Genomic DNA, 17,903 nt, shown 5'->3' with positions numbered 1-17,903 from the left:
CTCTCTCTCTCTCTCTCTCTCTCTCTCTCTCTCTCTCTCTCTCTCTTTCTCTCTCTCCCTCCCCCCGTACTGGGAATTGAACTCAGGACCTTGCCCTTGCCCTTGCCAGGCAGGCCCAGTGCCACTGAGCCAAAGGCCACCCTCCGTGCTCAGTCTCTTGCTCCCCTTCCACTATTTTCCCTCACACTGTTGCAATCAAACCACTCTCTCGGAGATGACTGCTCAGGGTTTAAATTTTTTTAGTGTCTCTGAAAGTATTTGTATGATATTCTGAGGTATTTCTGGTGTTGAAAAGACCATAACGTCATATTTGGTGGTTATATATTTCTTATATTTGACCTACAAATCTCTTAGTAATGAAAGTAGGTGTAGGGTTTATTCACAGATTTCTTTCTCACTAAGCTTTTGGAACTGTGGGTCTATGGGTTATTAAAAAGGTTAACATCAAATTTATCTTCAAGTCAGAAAGTTTAATGAAAAGAAAACATTATATCTTGGCCTTACCTTGGTAACTGTTCAACTTCTATTTGATCTTTTTGCAGTTCTTGATCAATTTCTAAATTCACACACACAAAAAAACAACCTGGAAAAAAAACCATAAATTCATCCTGTTAGGCAAGCACTCATTCTAACTGACCACTCAAAGTTTAGGCAGGAAGAAACTGGACTGCACCACTGTCTACCACAGAGGACGGAGAGCTGTGCTTTTAGACCTTCCCTGCAACAAGAGATACTCTGCATTCGGTAGAGATTCCTTTTATTTTTTCTTTTGCCTTCCAGGTAAACATTCCAGCATATTATATCAGAATCCAGTATTTTTCAAAACCTAAAGAACGTCATTGTGCTGTATCTGTGATACGGTTCACAGTTACTTCCTCCCAGAGTCTTCAGAGCAGACTCAGGGAGAGCATCACAGCTCATTTTAAGTAGGATATATTTCTTGTCTTTGGGGCTCTGGGGACCCTACTTACATGTTACCTCATTGTATCTAATTGTTTTTCCCTTCCAAAATGGAAGGAAACACAGGTGGGTCTCTTTCATATTCTCCTTCTACACTTGGGAAACCTCAGCCCAGGGGAGGATGAACTTGAGTCCTATTTTCTTAACCATCATTAAACATCCTGCTCCCTCCCTGAACTGCTTGAGGTGGTGCACCCGGAAAGATTAGCAGTGATCAAAAATCATGGTGAATGCTCAAATTAAACTAAAAAATTACAGTAACAGACATATTGCCTAAAGCAAGTGTGTTAGAAGTTAGGACAATTTTGATTATTTTGAGGAATATATTCTGAATATGGCAATGTTACATTTTCTGTATTTTTTTAATTCACTTTATTCAGTGATCACACCTCATATGCGGTTAGCTCTATGTCTGGCCCCATTGTCTGTAAGGTTCTGTGTCTATTTCAGAAGTTAGGTTGCATAAATCAGAGGGAAGAAACTCAGTGAAGAAGACGCTTCAGGGCTGCTTTCAGATTCTTATTTTTCAAACTGTAGATGAGAGGATTAGGCATGGAGATCAGTCCCGCATAAAACACAGACACAACCTCGTCCTGCTCCATTGAGTAGCTGGATATAGGTCGCAAGTACATGAACAGAATTATCCCAAATATGTATAATACGGTGTGACTCTGTTTGCTTTCTGCCTCAGTCCTCTTTCATATGTTTGATCATTTCAGTTGCAATAAGAGAGAAATTAATGAGATCGCGGGTCTCTTGCACATTTCTCTCCCTTACCCTTGGGGTTCCTGAGTCCAGTGAAGAATGAATTTGAGCCTCATTCTCTTAACTACCATTGAGTGTTCATTCTTGGGTCTCCCCTGACATGTGGAGGTTTGGTCCATTTAGAAAGAATGAATAAAAAGCCCCCAAAACAGCAGTTAGCTGTGCCACTGGCCAACACTCCATAAAGGTTTTGGACCATGTAAGAAGTTAATGTACCTGAATAAGAGTGAGAATGATTCAAGATAAAAACAAATGTGAATTCTGTGCCCAGTACATACAGAAAATCAAATACCACCTAACCCTGACATTCATTCGCTCTCTAGAGTAAGAGATATTACCCGTTTCCACAGTCTGATTTTAGGTTTATCAGATGCATGCTTGTCTCAATATAGCTTTCCTTTAGAAGACATAAGGTTTGAAACAAATTGGTCAGTGTCTGACAATCATTTACATTATTTATGCTACTTTCAAAAATACTATAATTAATTGATCTCTCTGTTGTTTGATTAGTACAATTTGCAGTTGATTCTGGAAAACACAGAGACTTGACATTCAAACTGGAAATATTTGCATATTATTTCTGAATCTTAATTTCCCATCATTTTATAGATGTCTGATGAAAATATGATAAGCTGCTAGCAACACAAAGTGTGAAACATAACTGGCAAGCAGTAAACACTAAGAGAATAAATAACTCTCATCTAGCTGTGGATTAGTTGTTAGGCAGAGACACACTATGATTGGTTATATAGATGTCCTTTTCACAGATGATATATGGATAGGAATTGAAGAAAGATCGTATAACACCAAGAAATCAGTGGTCAGATGCACAGGACATCAGAGTGGCAGAATGAGAAGGTCAGAGAATAAAGACATAGGTCAGCAGCAGCAGCAGCACCATCGTGATGGGAGGTAGCTCATCCCAGGCTGTGCAGCTAGACACTCCAAAGAGCTTCCGAAGGAGAAGTGATGTTTAATCTCAGCCAGCATGGCACCAAAGAGCCATTATTAGATGGTGAGCTACCCGCTGCCTCTAGGATGGGAACCAGTCAGAAGTTAGCATGAAATGGTGTTGCCCCAGAATATTCTGAAACTTGCCACTGGACCTGGGATTTTTCAAGGAATGGGTCCGTAGTGATGAGTCATTGACGGTTAACTTGCAACGAACCTCTCTCGAGGAACTGTGGGACTTGAAGCCTACCCAAATGGCAGTGATGCACTGAGCAACTAACAGAAGCACAGTAATGATGACTAGTAAAGGTATCATCTCAGCTATACTTATAAGAGCTACTACATTTATAAGAATTAAGAAGAATGGTGAGAATGTGTTCATCCAGTCCTCTGCCGGGTCTTAAAGAGAAGAGACTAAGGCCAAATGATAGCAGCAATTAACATTTATGGCCCACACACCACTTGTCAGGTGCCCTCCTACACACATACGTTTTCTTCTGTATACGTGCTCAGGACAAGAGCCAGGAAATGTAATTTCTCCAAATGGTTGGTAGGGACCAGAGCTGGGATTCAAACGCAGCTTTTCCTAACTCCAGAATGGGCATCGCTAGCCATTACTGGGGCCCCCGAAGTAGCATGAGTATTAGAAAAAGTCTTCCCCTGTTAAATATAAATCACACAGAAGATAAATGATGAATGACCTACTTGATACCATCTGGGGAATGTGGTGATCTTGAGGAGAACAGCTTCTGGAAGGAATTGTTAGCCAAAGGTATTAGGAGGGACAGGTAGAGCGGCATCAAGCATCAAACTTAGTGCATCTCTGTACACTGCGCCTTATTTTAAAAAAATTATTCAATACCGGGTGCCTAGAATTTAAAAGAGGTCTCAGTGGAAGCACGGTTTTTCTTCTTGGGACATTATAAAAATGGAAGACTGTAATTGTGCTGGGGGAACAAACCATAGAACCCATGAGAAAGGATATAAAACTCTTGGAAGGCACAGGACCACCTTAACAAAAAAAATCACCCCTGGTCAAATATCCCATAGGATATAGCCTATGGAAGGCTGTCTAAGCCTTACATCTCTCTCCATTTTACATGTAGGTGTACTTTAAATATAAATATGGAATATTAATAAATTTGATATAAAGCACACCAGTCATGAATTAATCAAATAGCACAAAACAGATAAAAAGGCTTAGAGCTTTAACAAGAGATCTCCTAACTCTGGAAATTTATATCTTAATCTAACATGCGGTAAGACTGAAATGCTTAAAGGGTAAACATAACAGGCTACATTTTTAACAGTTGTATTTATGATTTTGTGTGCATGTACAGTCACCTGAATTTTTTTCATTATGTAGTGTTGCCTGCTAAATTAATTAAAATGAGCATTATGTTTATTGGCAAATGGGAAAAAAGGAAACTCTTCCATCTTCTGGGTTATGAAATACAAAAGGTATTCTTGCCAAAGAAAGCAACCAAAGTTTCTTGGAAAGGAAATATCAGTTAATTCTTTCCACTGAGAGTGATCAAAGACCCATGAAACAGTCCAGAGAAGCAGGTCATATAGGACTTGGAATGAGGGTTTTCAAATTTATGCTTGTTATTTTCTTCATAGATAAATATAAGTTTAAATAATGAAATTTTACAAGAATTTGTTTGTGGCAGCTCTTCGATTCCTCTTGATATGATTTTTAATACACCTGTACTGGTTCTTCATTGATATTCTACAAAGAACTCCACAGTTGTGTGTACAATCTGATGAGTTCACACATGTGACAACAACACCACTTCTACCACTGACAAACAGGGGGCATATGCAGTACATCCCAGAGTTTCCTGTGTCCCTTGGCTTTGTTTCTAATTATAAAGAACATTTATCTCTTGTTTTCTTTACCCCTTATAACAATACATTACTGTCATTCTATGGGGCATTGACTGTATGATCTCTTGAATTTATAGGCATCAGCAGAAAAACCTTTCCCAGTTACCCCTGAAATCACCCCAGGTGGGTACGTGTAAGCTGGACAAAAGAGCCTGGGCAATTTTAAGAGGGGTTCAGTCATCACTAGAGAGCCTTAAAAATGTTTTGTGTTTCCTTCGTTTTCATTAAGGTTGAGAGAAGAGAGCACAGTTCCTTAGGGGACAACAGCTCCTCAGTTCCTGGTGCCTCCACGAGGGTAAAGAATCATTTCATCGCACTTCTCCTGGGAAGTGATTAGTAACTCTTCTGGGACTTAACTGCCTCCTGTACACAGGTACAAAGGCAGGAAGCGCAAGGAATTTTGAAAGGACAGCCAGGAGGATCCCCCATCTTCAGATGTTTTGCAGAATTTTTGGCGTCAGTGTGAAGCATCGGAGAAGAGGGGACCTTCACTTCTTGCCAACAGGTGGGAAAGAGGTCAGATCTCACTGGAGACACAGCAGAGAGGTGGTCATCTGGAGTGGATTTCTCAGTCCAGTGCTTCATTGAGTAGAGGTTCTGCCATTCCACATTTGTAAAGAGGCATAGCTTGTGGGTTTGCTTCAGGTCTTTCACCATAAATCTGAATTTGGAAGATGCTAGGATTAGAGAGTTCACTAAGATCTGTTTTCTCCACACCTCCAATGCACAGAAAGACACTGCACCAAATGCAGCAATTGACTGGCCGGGCTTGGTGTCTCACGCCTGTAATGCCAGCACTCAGGAGGCTGAGGCAGGAGGATCGCTATGAGTTTGAGACCAGCCTGGGCTTCATAGTGAGTTCCAGGTCAGTCTCAACTACATAGTGAGACCCTGTCTCAAAAAAACAAACAAAAAAAATGCAGTAACTGATAGGAGGCTGAGGCAGGAGGATCGCTATGAGTTTGAGACCAGCCTGGGCTTCATAGTGAGTTCCAGGTCAGTCTCAACTACATAGTGAGACCCTGTCTCAAAAAAACAAACAAAAAAAAAATGCAGTAACTGACCAAGATCAAACAATTAATTATTAAAACAGTAACACAAGCAGGATCTCCAAACTCTGGCCTTAGTACTGTTCTCATTACACTTGCAAGCTCAGGCCACACACAAAAATCTGCAATGCATTTTTATAATTGTATCTCAATCAAATAATGCCTTGCTAGTCTTTTATTAAATACTTAAATTTGCTATTAACAATAGAATGTATTCATGCTCACAATATTCTGTCCTGTCTTCAGGTGTCAGCCAGGGTGAACATTAGCTATGCAAAGCTAAAATGTACTAAGATACGTTTCTTTTTTTGGCTTGGTCAAGCCCTGATTTAGGATTGCATAGCATGGCCTCTGTGTGTATTTTCATAAAGTGGATGTAGTATGGAATTTAAATCCTTTCTCCCAGAAGGTTAAGAGGTCTTGATGCATCAGTGCTGGGAGATAAGAACTCAGTATTCTTGAAGTTCTGAGTATACACTTATTTCTGGAAATTAAGCACCAATACTTGCACACCTTGGCAAGTGTGTTCAGCTCTTACAGTTGTAACTTTTTACAACAGTCACTGAAATCAGCACACTATATACAATCTAGCCCTTTTCTGAAGAAAGTTATTAAGGCATATATGATTAATTAACAAATGGAAACCCATCACTTTGTAAAGATATTCATAGGGTTCAATAATAAATCCTGGATCCGTGTGCCCATTGCAAAAGATTGCTTAATGATGGGTGAAGCACTTTCACACATGCTGCCTCACTTAACCAAAGCCTTGAATCTATAAAGAAGGAGAGAATGCTTTTCTAATCATATTTCTCAGCTGAAGGAAATGAACTCTGCCAGATTCTGCTCTGGGTCAGAGTCCTGACCCTTCGTTCTGTGTCCCCTGTTGTCTCTCAGCCCTCCAACACCATACTCAGATACGACACCCATATTCTGAGAACGAGGTCAGTGCCTTTTCCTTGCTTTATAAGATTTTGAATTTTCAAAAGTAAGATAATTTTCTCTCTGCAAAGTGGGACAGAAGGCTAACAAGTGGTAAAGATTTGTTGTTCCTGCTCCTGACAGCTTATCTTCATTGACTATGTAAAACGTCCAAGGGGAAATGAATACTGCTCTCTGTGGGACCTGGCAGTCCCAGATTCGATTCTGGTTCTACAACATTCACAGAGTGACGTTGCAAGTCCCCTGATATCACAATGAATGTCACTTATGAAAGGATGGATGCATTTATCTGTAGTAATCATGAGTCGATAAGAAGTTGCCAAGTGCTCTACATCTTGTGTTGGTTTTAGACGGCTGTATTGAAGAATAGCTGTATTTAAACTATAAAGTTTGATGTTTCAATGTATGCACAAAATTATCATGACAATCAATATTCAAGCATTATTTGTGCACCTATGTGGTACTCATATGCCTAATTCAGCACATATCTATATCTCAGCCATTTCTTGATTTCATCTTTGTTTTTATGATTGAGTTTTTAAATTTCTTCATGTATTATGGATACAAGCTCCTTATCAGAAATAAGTTCTTCAAATAACTTTACCCCAGTTATTCTTTTCATTCTGTTTCCCAATTGACCCAATATACAAAATGATCTACACATTCACAGCATTCATTCAGGAATGAACTGGGCAGTAGTAGATGTAAATATTGTATAAACTCTCGGGACCATATTTGTTATTATTGGGATGCCCTTCTTTTTTGTTATTAATTCTATTCTATGGAAAAATTGAAAGCAAAATGCATAGCTTTCATTATTTTTTAATTTTAGGATTTAGGAAAACCTTTTATGAATAGCCACAACCCAAAAAAGACAAATTATACTACTCAACAAAAGCAGAGCTTCTTTGCTAAGCAATAAATCAATTAGGTCAGATACAGTCTTTCTGACTTCAGGTTTAATTAGAGGATGCTGTTTATTTCTCAGTTTCCTAGAGTTTTGTCTGGTTTTCTTTTGGATTGGTTTGTTTTTACCTAATTAACTCAGTTGTGCAATTCAGTAGATATTCATCAATGAGAAAAGCCATGAAGTTGTACAATGCTTTCTCTTTTCTCTCCTAGTGGATCCTCTGCACTGGGCTATGCATTAACCCAGAATTATCCAGAAACATGGCTGTTTCTACACCCTGAACATACCCCATTCCACACTGCTGAATCTTCAAAGATCAGAGAAATTAAAGGATTCATTTTGGCTCAGGCAAAACAGACAGGACAGGAAAAAGAAAACTGCACTGAATTTGATTTTCTTTTCACCAAGTCACATATATACAGAAGGTAATAAAGTGAAATGGGCCTGGGAGTCAGACCCAGATCTGCTACTCTCTGGCTGCTGACTTTATGAAAGTTGCTAATGTCTATTGTTCTTTTCAGGTCTAAACTAGAGTTTCTGATGCATACTGCCTTTTTAGAGTTGTGATAATGAATTTATGTAATGCATTTAAATTACTTCATAAACTATAAAATAAAATAAATACTGAATGATCCTAGGTCTTTTAAAAATACTTTTTTGATTGCTTATTCTTATACTTCTGACCCTCTGCAATGAAGATTTCACATTCTCTATTTGTGCATATGATACATGGCACTTTGTGATCTTTTAGTCTCTCATTTTCTACTCCATCCTGACCTATAGTAAGAATTAAAGTTTAGGCATCATCTACATGTATATTTGCTTTGTGTTAGACAGAGGAATACTCAAAACCACTCTTCTTTACTAATGAACAAGTCAGATAACTGCCTAAACCGGGTCAAACAAACATCTGATATCATGTGATGAATGACAGCTGAGCTCCAAGGTCTTTGGAGAAACAGAAAGTTCCATTCCCAAGAAGACAGCATCATCTTCTATTGTGTGTGGGCACTGGGAGAGGCCACACTGCCTTCACGGTCAACAAATCATCACTGAATGTAATTAGTGGAAAGATCTTTGAGGATCCCCTAAACAAAATCTTCACTTACTTCTGCATACAAAATCTCAGCTGTATGATTGTTTAGTTCTACTCTGAATATTTCCAGTGACAGAGATTTACTGCCCTCATCAATAATCCAGATCTAGGCCCATGTACAATCGGAGTCATGGATAAAGAAAACCAGTCCACAGTGACTGAGTTTGTCTTCCTGGGGATCACTCAAGACCCTCAGCTGCAGACCATCTTCTTCCTGGTCTTCCTCATTGTGTACCTGGTCAACGTCGTGGGGAACGTGGGTATGATCATCCTGATCCTAACGGACACTCACCTGCACACACCCATGTACTTTTTTCTCTGCAACCTCTCCTTCGTCGACCTGGGCTATTCCTCAGCCATTGCGCCCCGGATGCTGGCCGACTTCCTAACAAAGCGCAAAGTCATCTCCTTCTCCAGCTGTGCCACACAGTTTGCTTTCTTCGTAGGTTTTGTGGATGCGGAGTGCTACGTCCTGGCTGCGATGGCCTACGACCGGTTCGTGGCCATCTGCAGACCCCTGCACTACGGCACTCTCATGTCCAAGCGAGTCTGCGTGGCTCTCGCGCTGGGCTCTTACCTGGCTGGTGTAGTGAGTCTAGTGGCCCACACCTCCCTCACTTTCAGCCTCAATTATTGTGGTTCCAATATCATCAACCATTTCTTCTGTGAAATCCCGCCGCTCCTGGCCCTCTCTTGCTCGGATACCTACATCAGCGAGATGCTGCTGTTCAGCCTGTGTGGCTTCATCGAGTTCAGCACCATCCTCATCATCTTCATCTCCTATGCCTTCATCCTCATCGCGATCATCAGAATGACTTCCACGGAGGGCCGGCTCAAGGCTTTCTCCACCTGCGCAGCTCACCTCACTGGCGTCACTCTCTTCTATGGCACCGTCATGTTTATGTACCTGCGGCCCACATCCAGCTACTCCCTGGACCAAGACAAGTGGGCCTCAGTGTTCTACACGATTATCATTCCCATGTTGAACCCCTTGATCTACAGTCTGCGGAACAAAGATGTAAACGCAGCTTTCAAATCACTCATTGGGAGAAAACCTCAATAGTAACAACAAAATCTGCTTTGCCAGAGGTAACTAATAGGGTTAGAAGGAGGAAGGCAGAAGGCAGACCAGGTGAATCCTTATGGTAAACACTAGTCGAGTCATCATACTCTTGCTGAGAAAATCTTAAATTCTAAAGGCGTTTCTGTACCTCTGTGTAATGTGAAAAAAAAAACGCCAGTTAAATTAAAAGTTAAGAAAAAAAAATACACAGCAAGATGATATTTAAATTTGATGGTTGATTTGGAATCAAGTTCTAGACTCTCACTTAAAAGGCTTGAATAAGTGACCTCATTGCTGAAAGATAATTTTTTTCTCAATTTATTGTTCTACTAAATCAATGAATAAAGTAGCTTAAATTTCACCAAATTCTTACAGCAACAAGAGGGATGGGCATTAACCCATTTTTTAAAAAATGACAAGTCAATAGACTTGTAAAGAATTAATAATTTACAAAATATAATCCAAGGTCTTCATTCTCTGTGCATTGCTGGCAAACGTTCAGGTTTTGGACCATTTACACAAGAGTTCTGATGTCATCTCTGCTATTCTTAGCTATGTAACTGTGGACAGTTTACATAATCTCTCCAAGTGCATTTCTTCATTTACTAAATGAGAATGATAATGCTTAGGGTTTAGGATTTTCCAAAAGGTGTATTATGATCCCCATAAGCTATATGTCAGCTAATAGGTGATTAATAAACATTAATAACATCTATTTTCCCCTTTATTTATAGACTAACAATCCGTCATTATGCCATCAATGTGCTACAATAAAGCAAGGATACCAAATGTTTTACTTTCCAACAAGCTGATAGTAGATTATTTTATAAACTTGCAAAACATATAAAAGAAAAATGGATATCAGTTTAACGAATCACCATCCCCACCAGTAAGTGTCTGAAATGAACCCTTCCTCATCTCTGTATTTCACGTTCTTCATCAGTAACATAAAGGCTATTGTTTATGCCTTAATCTATATTATTGGTTCCCAAGAGTAAGGGCTAAATAAACTCTTATGCTTGAAAAATCATGGTTTCTCTTTCACGCATCAACACCGTATTGTAATCATAGTAACAATGGTAAACATGTCGATCGTGTTCTCCACATGAACCGCTGGTTTTCATATCAACACAGAGTTGCTACTGTCGTACTCAGGGCTGTGAAGGAGAAACATGGCAGGCTGTGGTCCAGATTGGAGGCGTCCTAGTGAGATGAAGCTGGGATTCACTTCTGCCTCCTCTCTTTTTTGGCCTATGTGACCTCGGGGGAGAAGTTTTCTAGTAAGCTGTGCTTGAGACTTGATGGATAATGAGATCTATACCTGATCTTCTGGAGCTTACACTTTTAAGGAGACCAGATAAATCCAAAGAGCCTGGAACACAGGAAGAGCCAATAAATGTTAAAAGAGACCCACAGGCAAAGTGCTATATTAGCTCAGGCACCGTTCTGGGAGATGAAAGGCTCACGCATTGGTCTCTGAAGCACGGACCAAAGCTGAAGAGAGAAGCAGTGAGTCTAGGAGCCTGGAGCAGAGGGGGAAACACAGTGAACAAAGGCAAAGTGTTCATATGCGATGCAACACGTCCAGCGAGCCTGTGGAAGGGGAGTCTACTGGCAGGCTTTGTAGGCGAAGCTGGGTGGTAGCTCAAAGATCTGATTCCAATTTCGGCACCTGAAAATTATCCCTAGGGGAACAGGAAGTCTGTCTTCTGTAGATTTAGAGAACACTCCTCCTCAGGAGGAGGAAATGTGAAATCTGTCACATATCTGTCCGCAGAGCGGCCTGTAGGGAAACTAGTACAGGAGCACAGCCAACAAGCTGGGAATCCTAGTGGACACTGGCTTTGTGAATCAGGTTTACAGGCACAGCTACCCTTATGGGTCTTTTCTTACTGGGGCTTGAATGCAACTCTGATGTTCACCTCCAGGTCAGGTCTTCTCCCAAGGGAAGACGTCTTAGGAAGGATTCCCAGAAATACCAGGGTCTACAGCTCCTCATGTGGCCCATTGTTACCCTTGCTCCCTAGCTCAGGAACTGTAAAATCGCCAGGATCCTTCGTTTGTTATTCCTGGTTCTCCTCCAAAACAGCCTCTCTGGTATTATTTCTCCCTGGTCCATGTCATGTTCCAGAGTCTGCTCTGAAAGTATACTTTTTGACTTTCCCTTTTCCTGCCTCTCTATCCAGGCCGATGCTACTTAAGATACACACAGCTTTTCTGAGTCATAATAGCAAACACATAATGGACACTCAGGGAACATGCGGAAAGAACAGCATGACAAGCACGTGCTGCTTGTACTGCTTCACACGGGCACGTGAGGAGTACAGAAGGAACCCGGGGCCTCTTTCTGTTAACTCTGGTAAACCCAGTGTTTCAGAGCCAATGAGTCCTCATCAGACCCGGCTTTGGGAGCCTGAACCTGAGCCCACATTGAAACAGCACGACGACTGATGTCCACCGATGACCTCCGGAATTCCTCACGTTCAGCTGTGATCCCCGCCATTCTCTTGTGCACCTGCCTTTGAGAAGGTCAAGGCTCTTTGAACCCAATACACCATGACAGTTTTCCATTTGTATTAATTTCTTATGCAATAATTATACAATAATATATAATATATACTAATATGCGATGGTGTTATATCATCTATTACATATTATATATTAATTATATTATAATAATTATACATGCCAGTCATTGCTTTCTCTATGAATCATTCTGGGATTTACCCTCCAGGATTCCAGAACCTGTACATTAGCACAAGCGGGACTACTATGAGGGCTAAGCAAGATCATAGTGCTGTGGCCAAGTGTACCTACTGCTGAAGTCAGTTTGGGTGTTTTCCAGTTGCCCCAGACTAAGTATTGATAGTGTCCCCTTCTCTCTCAAAAATGCTCTCGTTCACATATTAAAAGATGTGAGAAACTAAAGTATAGTGCTTTTAATTACATCTGAGTTTAACAAATGGCGGCTTGCTGATGTAACATATTATGCATACAATTCCACTAACTCTAAAACATATGCACCTTAATACGATTGTTCCCTGATGACAGTTTGAGACTTTGAGAAAAGCTCGATTTTATTCTCACATCTTGGGGTATACTCGGTAAGCAACAAAGGCTATTTGAACCAATAAATGATAGAACCCTGCCGAAACCTAGACCCATTTCTAGATCTCAGGAAAACTACTGGAGGTATCTATCTATCTATCTATCTATCTATCTCCAGGAAATGGGATATGTGTGTGCGTGTGTGTGTGTGTGTGTGTGTGTGTGTGTATCTACACGTCTATATCTATATCTATCTATCTATCCACAACATGGGAGCTAGGGAAATTTACATGGGCCCCAGTGTGCTCTCAATGTACAGGTAGTAGAGCCACAGATAGAAAAACAATTTTGATTCCTACCCATAGTCTATAGAAGAAAGAAATATTTGCCACTGCAGCAACTGAGTCACAGTCAGAACTGGGCAAGTTGGGGCACCGCTACAAAAGACTGGATTCATGGCTAGCTTCAGCTGGGCAGTGGGCTTAGACTCAGTCATTGTGTGTGTAGGATTGTACTGAAAATTCTGATCCAAACATCCACCTTCGCCTGTGACCATAGTGAATAGGATCCTTGCTGGAGAAGTCCAAAAAGCTTGAATACACAAAGAAACCAAACAAAATATGCATCTAAGGACCAATTCCAAGTTCAGATCATGCTGAAAAGGTGAAATCAGTCTTAAAAAATCAGTTTCAGTGTAAAACTGATTCCCCTATTCTATTCTGTAATCCTCCTAATTTCTAAATGGGAAAATAAATAGTTGTTTTGTGTTAAGGGGAAAGACACCAACTGGTAATAATAGTAACAGGACATAAGAAGATAGAATTTATTATACCTTTCACACCAGGGGAACAACATTAAAAGCTTTCAACATTGCATTAGTGTTCTTTACACCAGGTAAATAAACACAGTGAAAATAGTCATTTGAGGATAAAATTTTTTTTTAATTTTATTGAGTTTATTGGTACAATTTAGGGATACAGGATAGTTACATTCATTGTTGGGATCATGTACCTTTACATGGCAAGTCTTGATTCTCATTTTTTCCCCTTACCTCTGCCCTCCCTTCACCCCCTCCTCCCCTCCCCATCTACAAACACTTTATTTTCATCTTTTCATTCTCTCACATTTTTTCTTTTCGCTTTTTGTTCTTCCCCTAAGTATCACACCTTCCCTACACCTTTAGCTCCTTTCTTCAAATTTCTAAATGTCAGTAATTTATTAGAATCTTATGCATTGTTGCAGAATATTCACACCAGGGAAACTATTTGGTATTTACACATGTGTGACTTATTTATTTCACTTAGGAGTATATCTTCAATATGTATCTATTTTCCTATGAATGAATCTATTCTCTCGCTCTTTATGGCTGAGTAATATTCCATTTTATAGAAAAACCACCACTTCTTTATTGAGGATAAAATTTGACATGGTTAGAGTAAGTTTATTTTCAGAGCTGAAGGAAATACTGAGATGACTGATAGACACACATAGAGGGGGCCGAACAAATGTTTTATTTTCAAATTAAAAAACTGACACTCATAAAAGTAAATGATCTTCCATGTATACATAGCCAGTTTAGAACATTAAGATCCTATTTTTCTCTTAAATACAGGCACTTACAATAGACAATAATACTGATCAACCAGGCCCCGAGAAAGCTTAGTTCATGACAATGACCCACCTGACAATTTGTGAAAGAGGGAAGTCATGTGATCAGATATAAAACAATGTGCGGGACGCACACCCACCCGGGTTTCTACCTGATGAGGGATGCAGCACAGAACGGCCCACTTAATGATATCAAACTACCGCATTTTCAATTTATGTCAAAGGAAACAAGCATAAGACTGAAATTTTGCATGAGGATTCCCGGATGACACTTAGTTTAGGGCCAGCGGTGTCTGCATCACATTATTTATTTTAGTCCACATGATTCCAGGTTATGGATAACTACCAGCTAGTCAAAAAACCGTGGATTGGCCAGGTAGTTGGCTCCAATAATGAACTGTTAAACAGAAAATATTCACTGCCACTTGTTTCTAAAGTTTTGAATAAATGTGGCCTTATGAGTATGATTTTGCAAGTTTTATAAATTCTGAATTTATCTATTTTTAGAATCCAGAGGTAATTTTTGTAAATAATAACTTTAAAATTGTATACATCTATGAACTTTTTATTTCTCTTTGCAAATATAGTGCTGTTTCTAAAATATATACAGCTATTTTATCTGATGATGTGAGGGAGGATTTCAAATGTTATCTTTTCTTTTAAATAAGTTGTTCAGAAACAACTAGAAGTACGTATTTCTAAGAGAAATGCAGGTATTAAGGAGAACTTTAAAATGATTAGTCATTTGTGGAACAATGCAAGTAAAATATATAAAAAACTGCTGTGTAAAGAAACTATGTAATCACACGTGGAGAAACACAGCCATCAGGTAATATGGGGAAAAGAGTTCTGGTCAGACCGAAGTGTGTCAGTGTTTAATGGACCCGTGGAGCTTGTATGTATGGAGATTAACGTCAAATCTGAAGCTCAACTCGGATGCATGCAGAGTCCGGATCCCTTGTAAACTACACAGATCACGCAAGTACGGGGTGCTGCCCCTAGAAACACTTCCTCTGAAGCTCTGCACATACATTGGAAACAATTTTCTCTGTAGCAAAGAGACTCCGATACACCGGACGGAGACATGTTACAGAGTCAAGGATTTTACAGAAGTGAACCTTCCAGTGACTTACAGAACAGCACGCTCTCAGCGTATGCAGTGGTTGGACGTATTAAGGCTCTCATATTAAGGAAGAATGGATGAAAACATTTCCTCCTGTTGAGGTTTTAGATGGCTGCCTTGTGTCTTCACATGGGGCCAATCTATGTTCCTCTTCCTCTTCCTTCTCAGAGGTAACTAACTGTGCTAGGAGGAGCACCTCTCACTTTCTCTGTTTTGCAAGCGCTCTCTTCAGAGCTCCTTTCACATCCTGGTTCCTCAGGCTGTAGATCAAGGGGTTGAGCATGGGTGTGGCCACAGTGTAGAACACCGCGATGACCTTGCCCCCAGCCCGGGAGGACTTGGACTGGGGTCTCATGTACATGCAGGGCTGTGCCGTGGGTGTGGCCACAGTGTAGAACACCGCGATGACCTTGCCCCCAGCCCGGGAGGACTTGGACTGGGGTCTCATGTACATGAAGATGGCTGTGCCGTAGAACAAGGCCACCACTGTCAGGTGGGAGGCGCAGGTGGACAGTGCCTTGTGCCTTCCCGAGGCTGACCGCATCCTCTGGACAGACAGGAGAATCCGGACATAAGAAACAACAATGAGGAGGAAGGGGATGAAGACGAGGAGGATACTGAAGATGAAAACAACCAGTTCTGCAAGGGACGTGTCCGTGCAAGCCAGCCTCAGGACTGAGGGCACCTCGCAGAAAAAGTGATTCAGGACATTGGGCCCACAATAGGGCAAAGCTAAGGTGAGGACACAGATGGACATGGCACTTAGGAAGCTGCTGCACCAGGACACGGCTGCCAGCTTGACACAGGTGTTCCGGTCCATAGTGACAGTATAGTGAAGGGGGTGGCAGATGGCTACGTATCTGTCATAAGCCATGACACCCAGAAGGACATATTCAATCATCCCGAAGGAGAGAGACCATTTTACATATAAAGCATGGGGTCCTGTCAACATATGACCCCATGCTTTATATGCAAAATGGGGCTCAAAGTTAGAAAACGGTGTTCACCACAAAGTCATATTCGCTGCCTTTGCTTCGTGCATACACAAAACAGAAGAAGGAAAAGGGTCTTGGCATCTTGGTTTTATAAGCAATTCTCTCGCTCCATAAAGATGACTGAAGTAAGTCTTTTGAAAGCGGGTCACTGTTTTGGAGATCTTTCTCCGCACTTTTCTATTTCTCAATTACAGAGTAACCTGACGGGAGCGTGGAGAGTCAAGAATGGCTTGGGAGCCGCATGCTGCCCTTGTCAATCAGAACACTCGGAGGTCTGGCCGTGTATGCTATCAAGCTGACAAGCCTGTCCTTCTAAATTTATTCTTTGGAATAAAAGGCAAAGGGCCCTGAATCTTTAATGCACAATAACAAAAGAACAACTGATTCTCCTGGTCCCCAAAATCTGCTTCTGAACCTGCTTCTCTGTGGTACGGAACTAACATCCTCTACTTGTGTCCACCTTAGTCAGTCACCCTTGGAAGGTCCTGTCTCCAAACAGTGGAGCTAAAGGTGATGTGCTCAGGTTAAATCTGGGCATGAAAAGGAGGACGGATAAGACTTTCCTAAAAGATGAAATAAGGAATTGTTGCCTGGAAAGACCAAGAGGGAGAAGGGGGGAGGGAGATGGAGAAGGGTGTGAGAAATATGGATCACAGAGTTCAGTTCTGCAATTCAAATTAGAAAAATTAATATCCTCAGATTCACTTAATCACTGTATTCTCAGATCCACTGGACCAATTTTGTGGGGAGGAGAAGCTACAAGGGATTGCATTCAGGACCTTGCTTGGGCAAAGTGGGCTCGAGGCCACTGAGCTAAATCCCCATCCCCACTGGACCAACGTTTAATTCACTGTTCCTCATTGCATCATATCCTAACTCACACATTAACTTCTAATTCCGGGAGGAGTCTAGGGGAGTCTTTGGAGACTGCCGGTGCATGCTCCTGTGCTGCTGATGGGAGAGGTCCGGATGTGTCCTTGTAAAACTGCATATATAGGGCCCACAAAGTGAACCTGTCACCAGAACATAGGAACAGTGTTGCTTCCAAGAACTGGGCTTTCTTAAGGTAAGCACTGGCTCCAGGCTCAGCAGTCTGAGGGAGAGAGGGTCTGGTGTGGCTCTGCATGCATCATCGCTATTGCAAATGCACACACGGGCGAGCACACACACACAGACTGCACCTGTGCACACACAAGCACACACACCTGAAGTAGATCTCAGACTTCATCCTATGCTACATCTGCAATTTACAGTTCACTCTCACAGTTGTGCTACACCATGGATGTCTGCCGACTATGTAGAGATCAACAGGTCAAGACCTGTGGTTTGACTTGACTCTAATGATGCTGCCCCGTGCTTCTCGCACCTCTAGGGAATGTTTCCCATTCTTGCTTGTCATTTTCGCCTGCCATTGGCCCCGTCATTTCCAGAGAAATTCGAGTGCTGCTGTGAAGAGAGCAGGAAGGGCTGAGGGATCAGCGGCTTCTCCCTACGCCCTCTTAC

General features: G+C 41.2%; 2 protein-coding genes and 1 long non-coding RNA gene across 3 annotated transcripts; 2 read left to right on the top strand and 1 right to left on the bottom strand.

Annotated features, from left to right (window-relative positions):
• Positions 1-4,793: 4,793 nt before the first annotated feature.
• Positions 4,794-7,763, top strand: LOC104851153. The gene is made up of 3 exons (XR_777155.1): positions 4,794-4,861; positions 4,940-5,071; positions 7,680-7,763. It is a non-coding gene; the product is annotated as an uncharacterized LOC104851153 (long non-coding RNA).
• A 930-nt stretch (positions 7,764-8,693) lies between these two features.
• LOC104851152 (olfactory receptor 1019) lies at positions 8,694-9,626 on the top strand. The gene has a single exon (XM_010608332.1). It carries the CDS (start codon positions 8,694-8,696, stop codon positions 9,624-9,626), a length of 933 nt encoding a protein of 310 aa, XP_010606634.1.
• A 2,350-nt stretch (positions 9,627-11,976) lies between these two features.
• Positions 11,977-16,357, bottom strand: LOC109117542 (olfactory receptor 2T1). Its single transcript, XM_019205133.1, has 3 exons — positions 15,815-16,357; positions 15,609-15,721; positions 11,977-12,145 (listed from the first exon to the last, which is right to left on the bottom strand). The coding sequence occupies exons 1-3, from the start codon at positions 16,355-16,357 to the stop codon at positions 11,977-11,979; spliced, it is 825 nt and encodes a 274-aa protein (XP_019060678.1).
• Positions 16,358-17,903: the final 1,546 nt, after the last annotated feature.

This window comes from Fukomys damarensis, unplaced genomic scaffold (assembly GCF_012274545.1).
Source record: "Fukomys damarensis isolate Sample0158 unplaced genomic scaffold, DMR_v1.0_HiC HiC_scaffold_27, whole genome shotgun sequence".
Classification (NCBI taxonomy): domain Eukaryota; kingdom Metazoa; phylum Chordata; class Mammalia; order Rodentia; family Bathyergidae; genus Fukomys; species Fukomys damarensis.
This window is presented reverse-complemented; position numbering and strand designations above follow the sequence as displayed.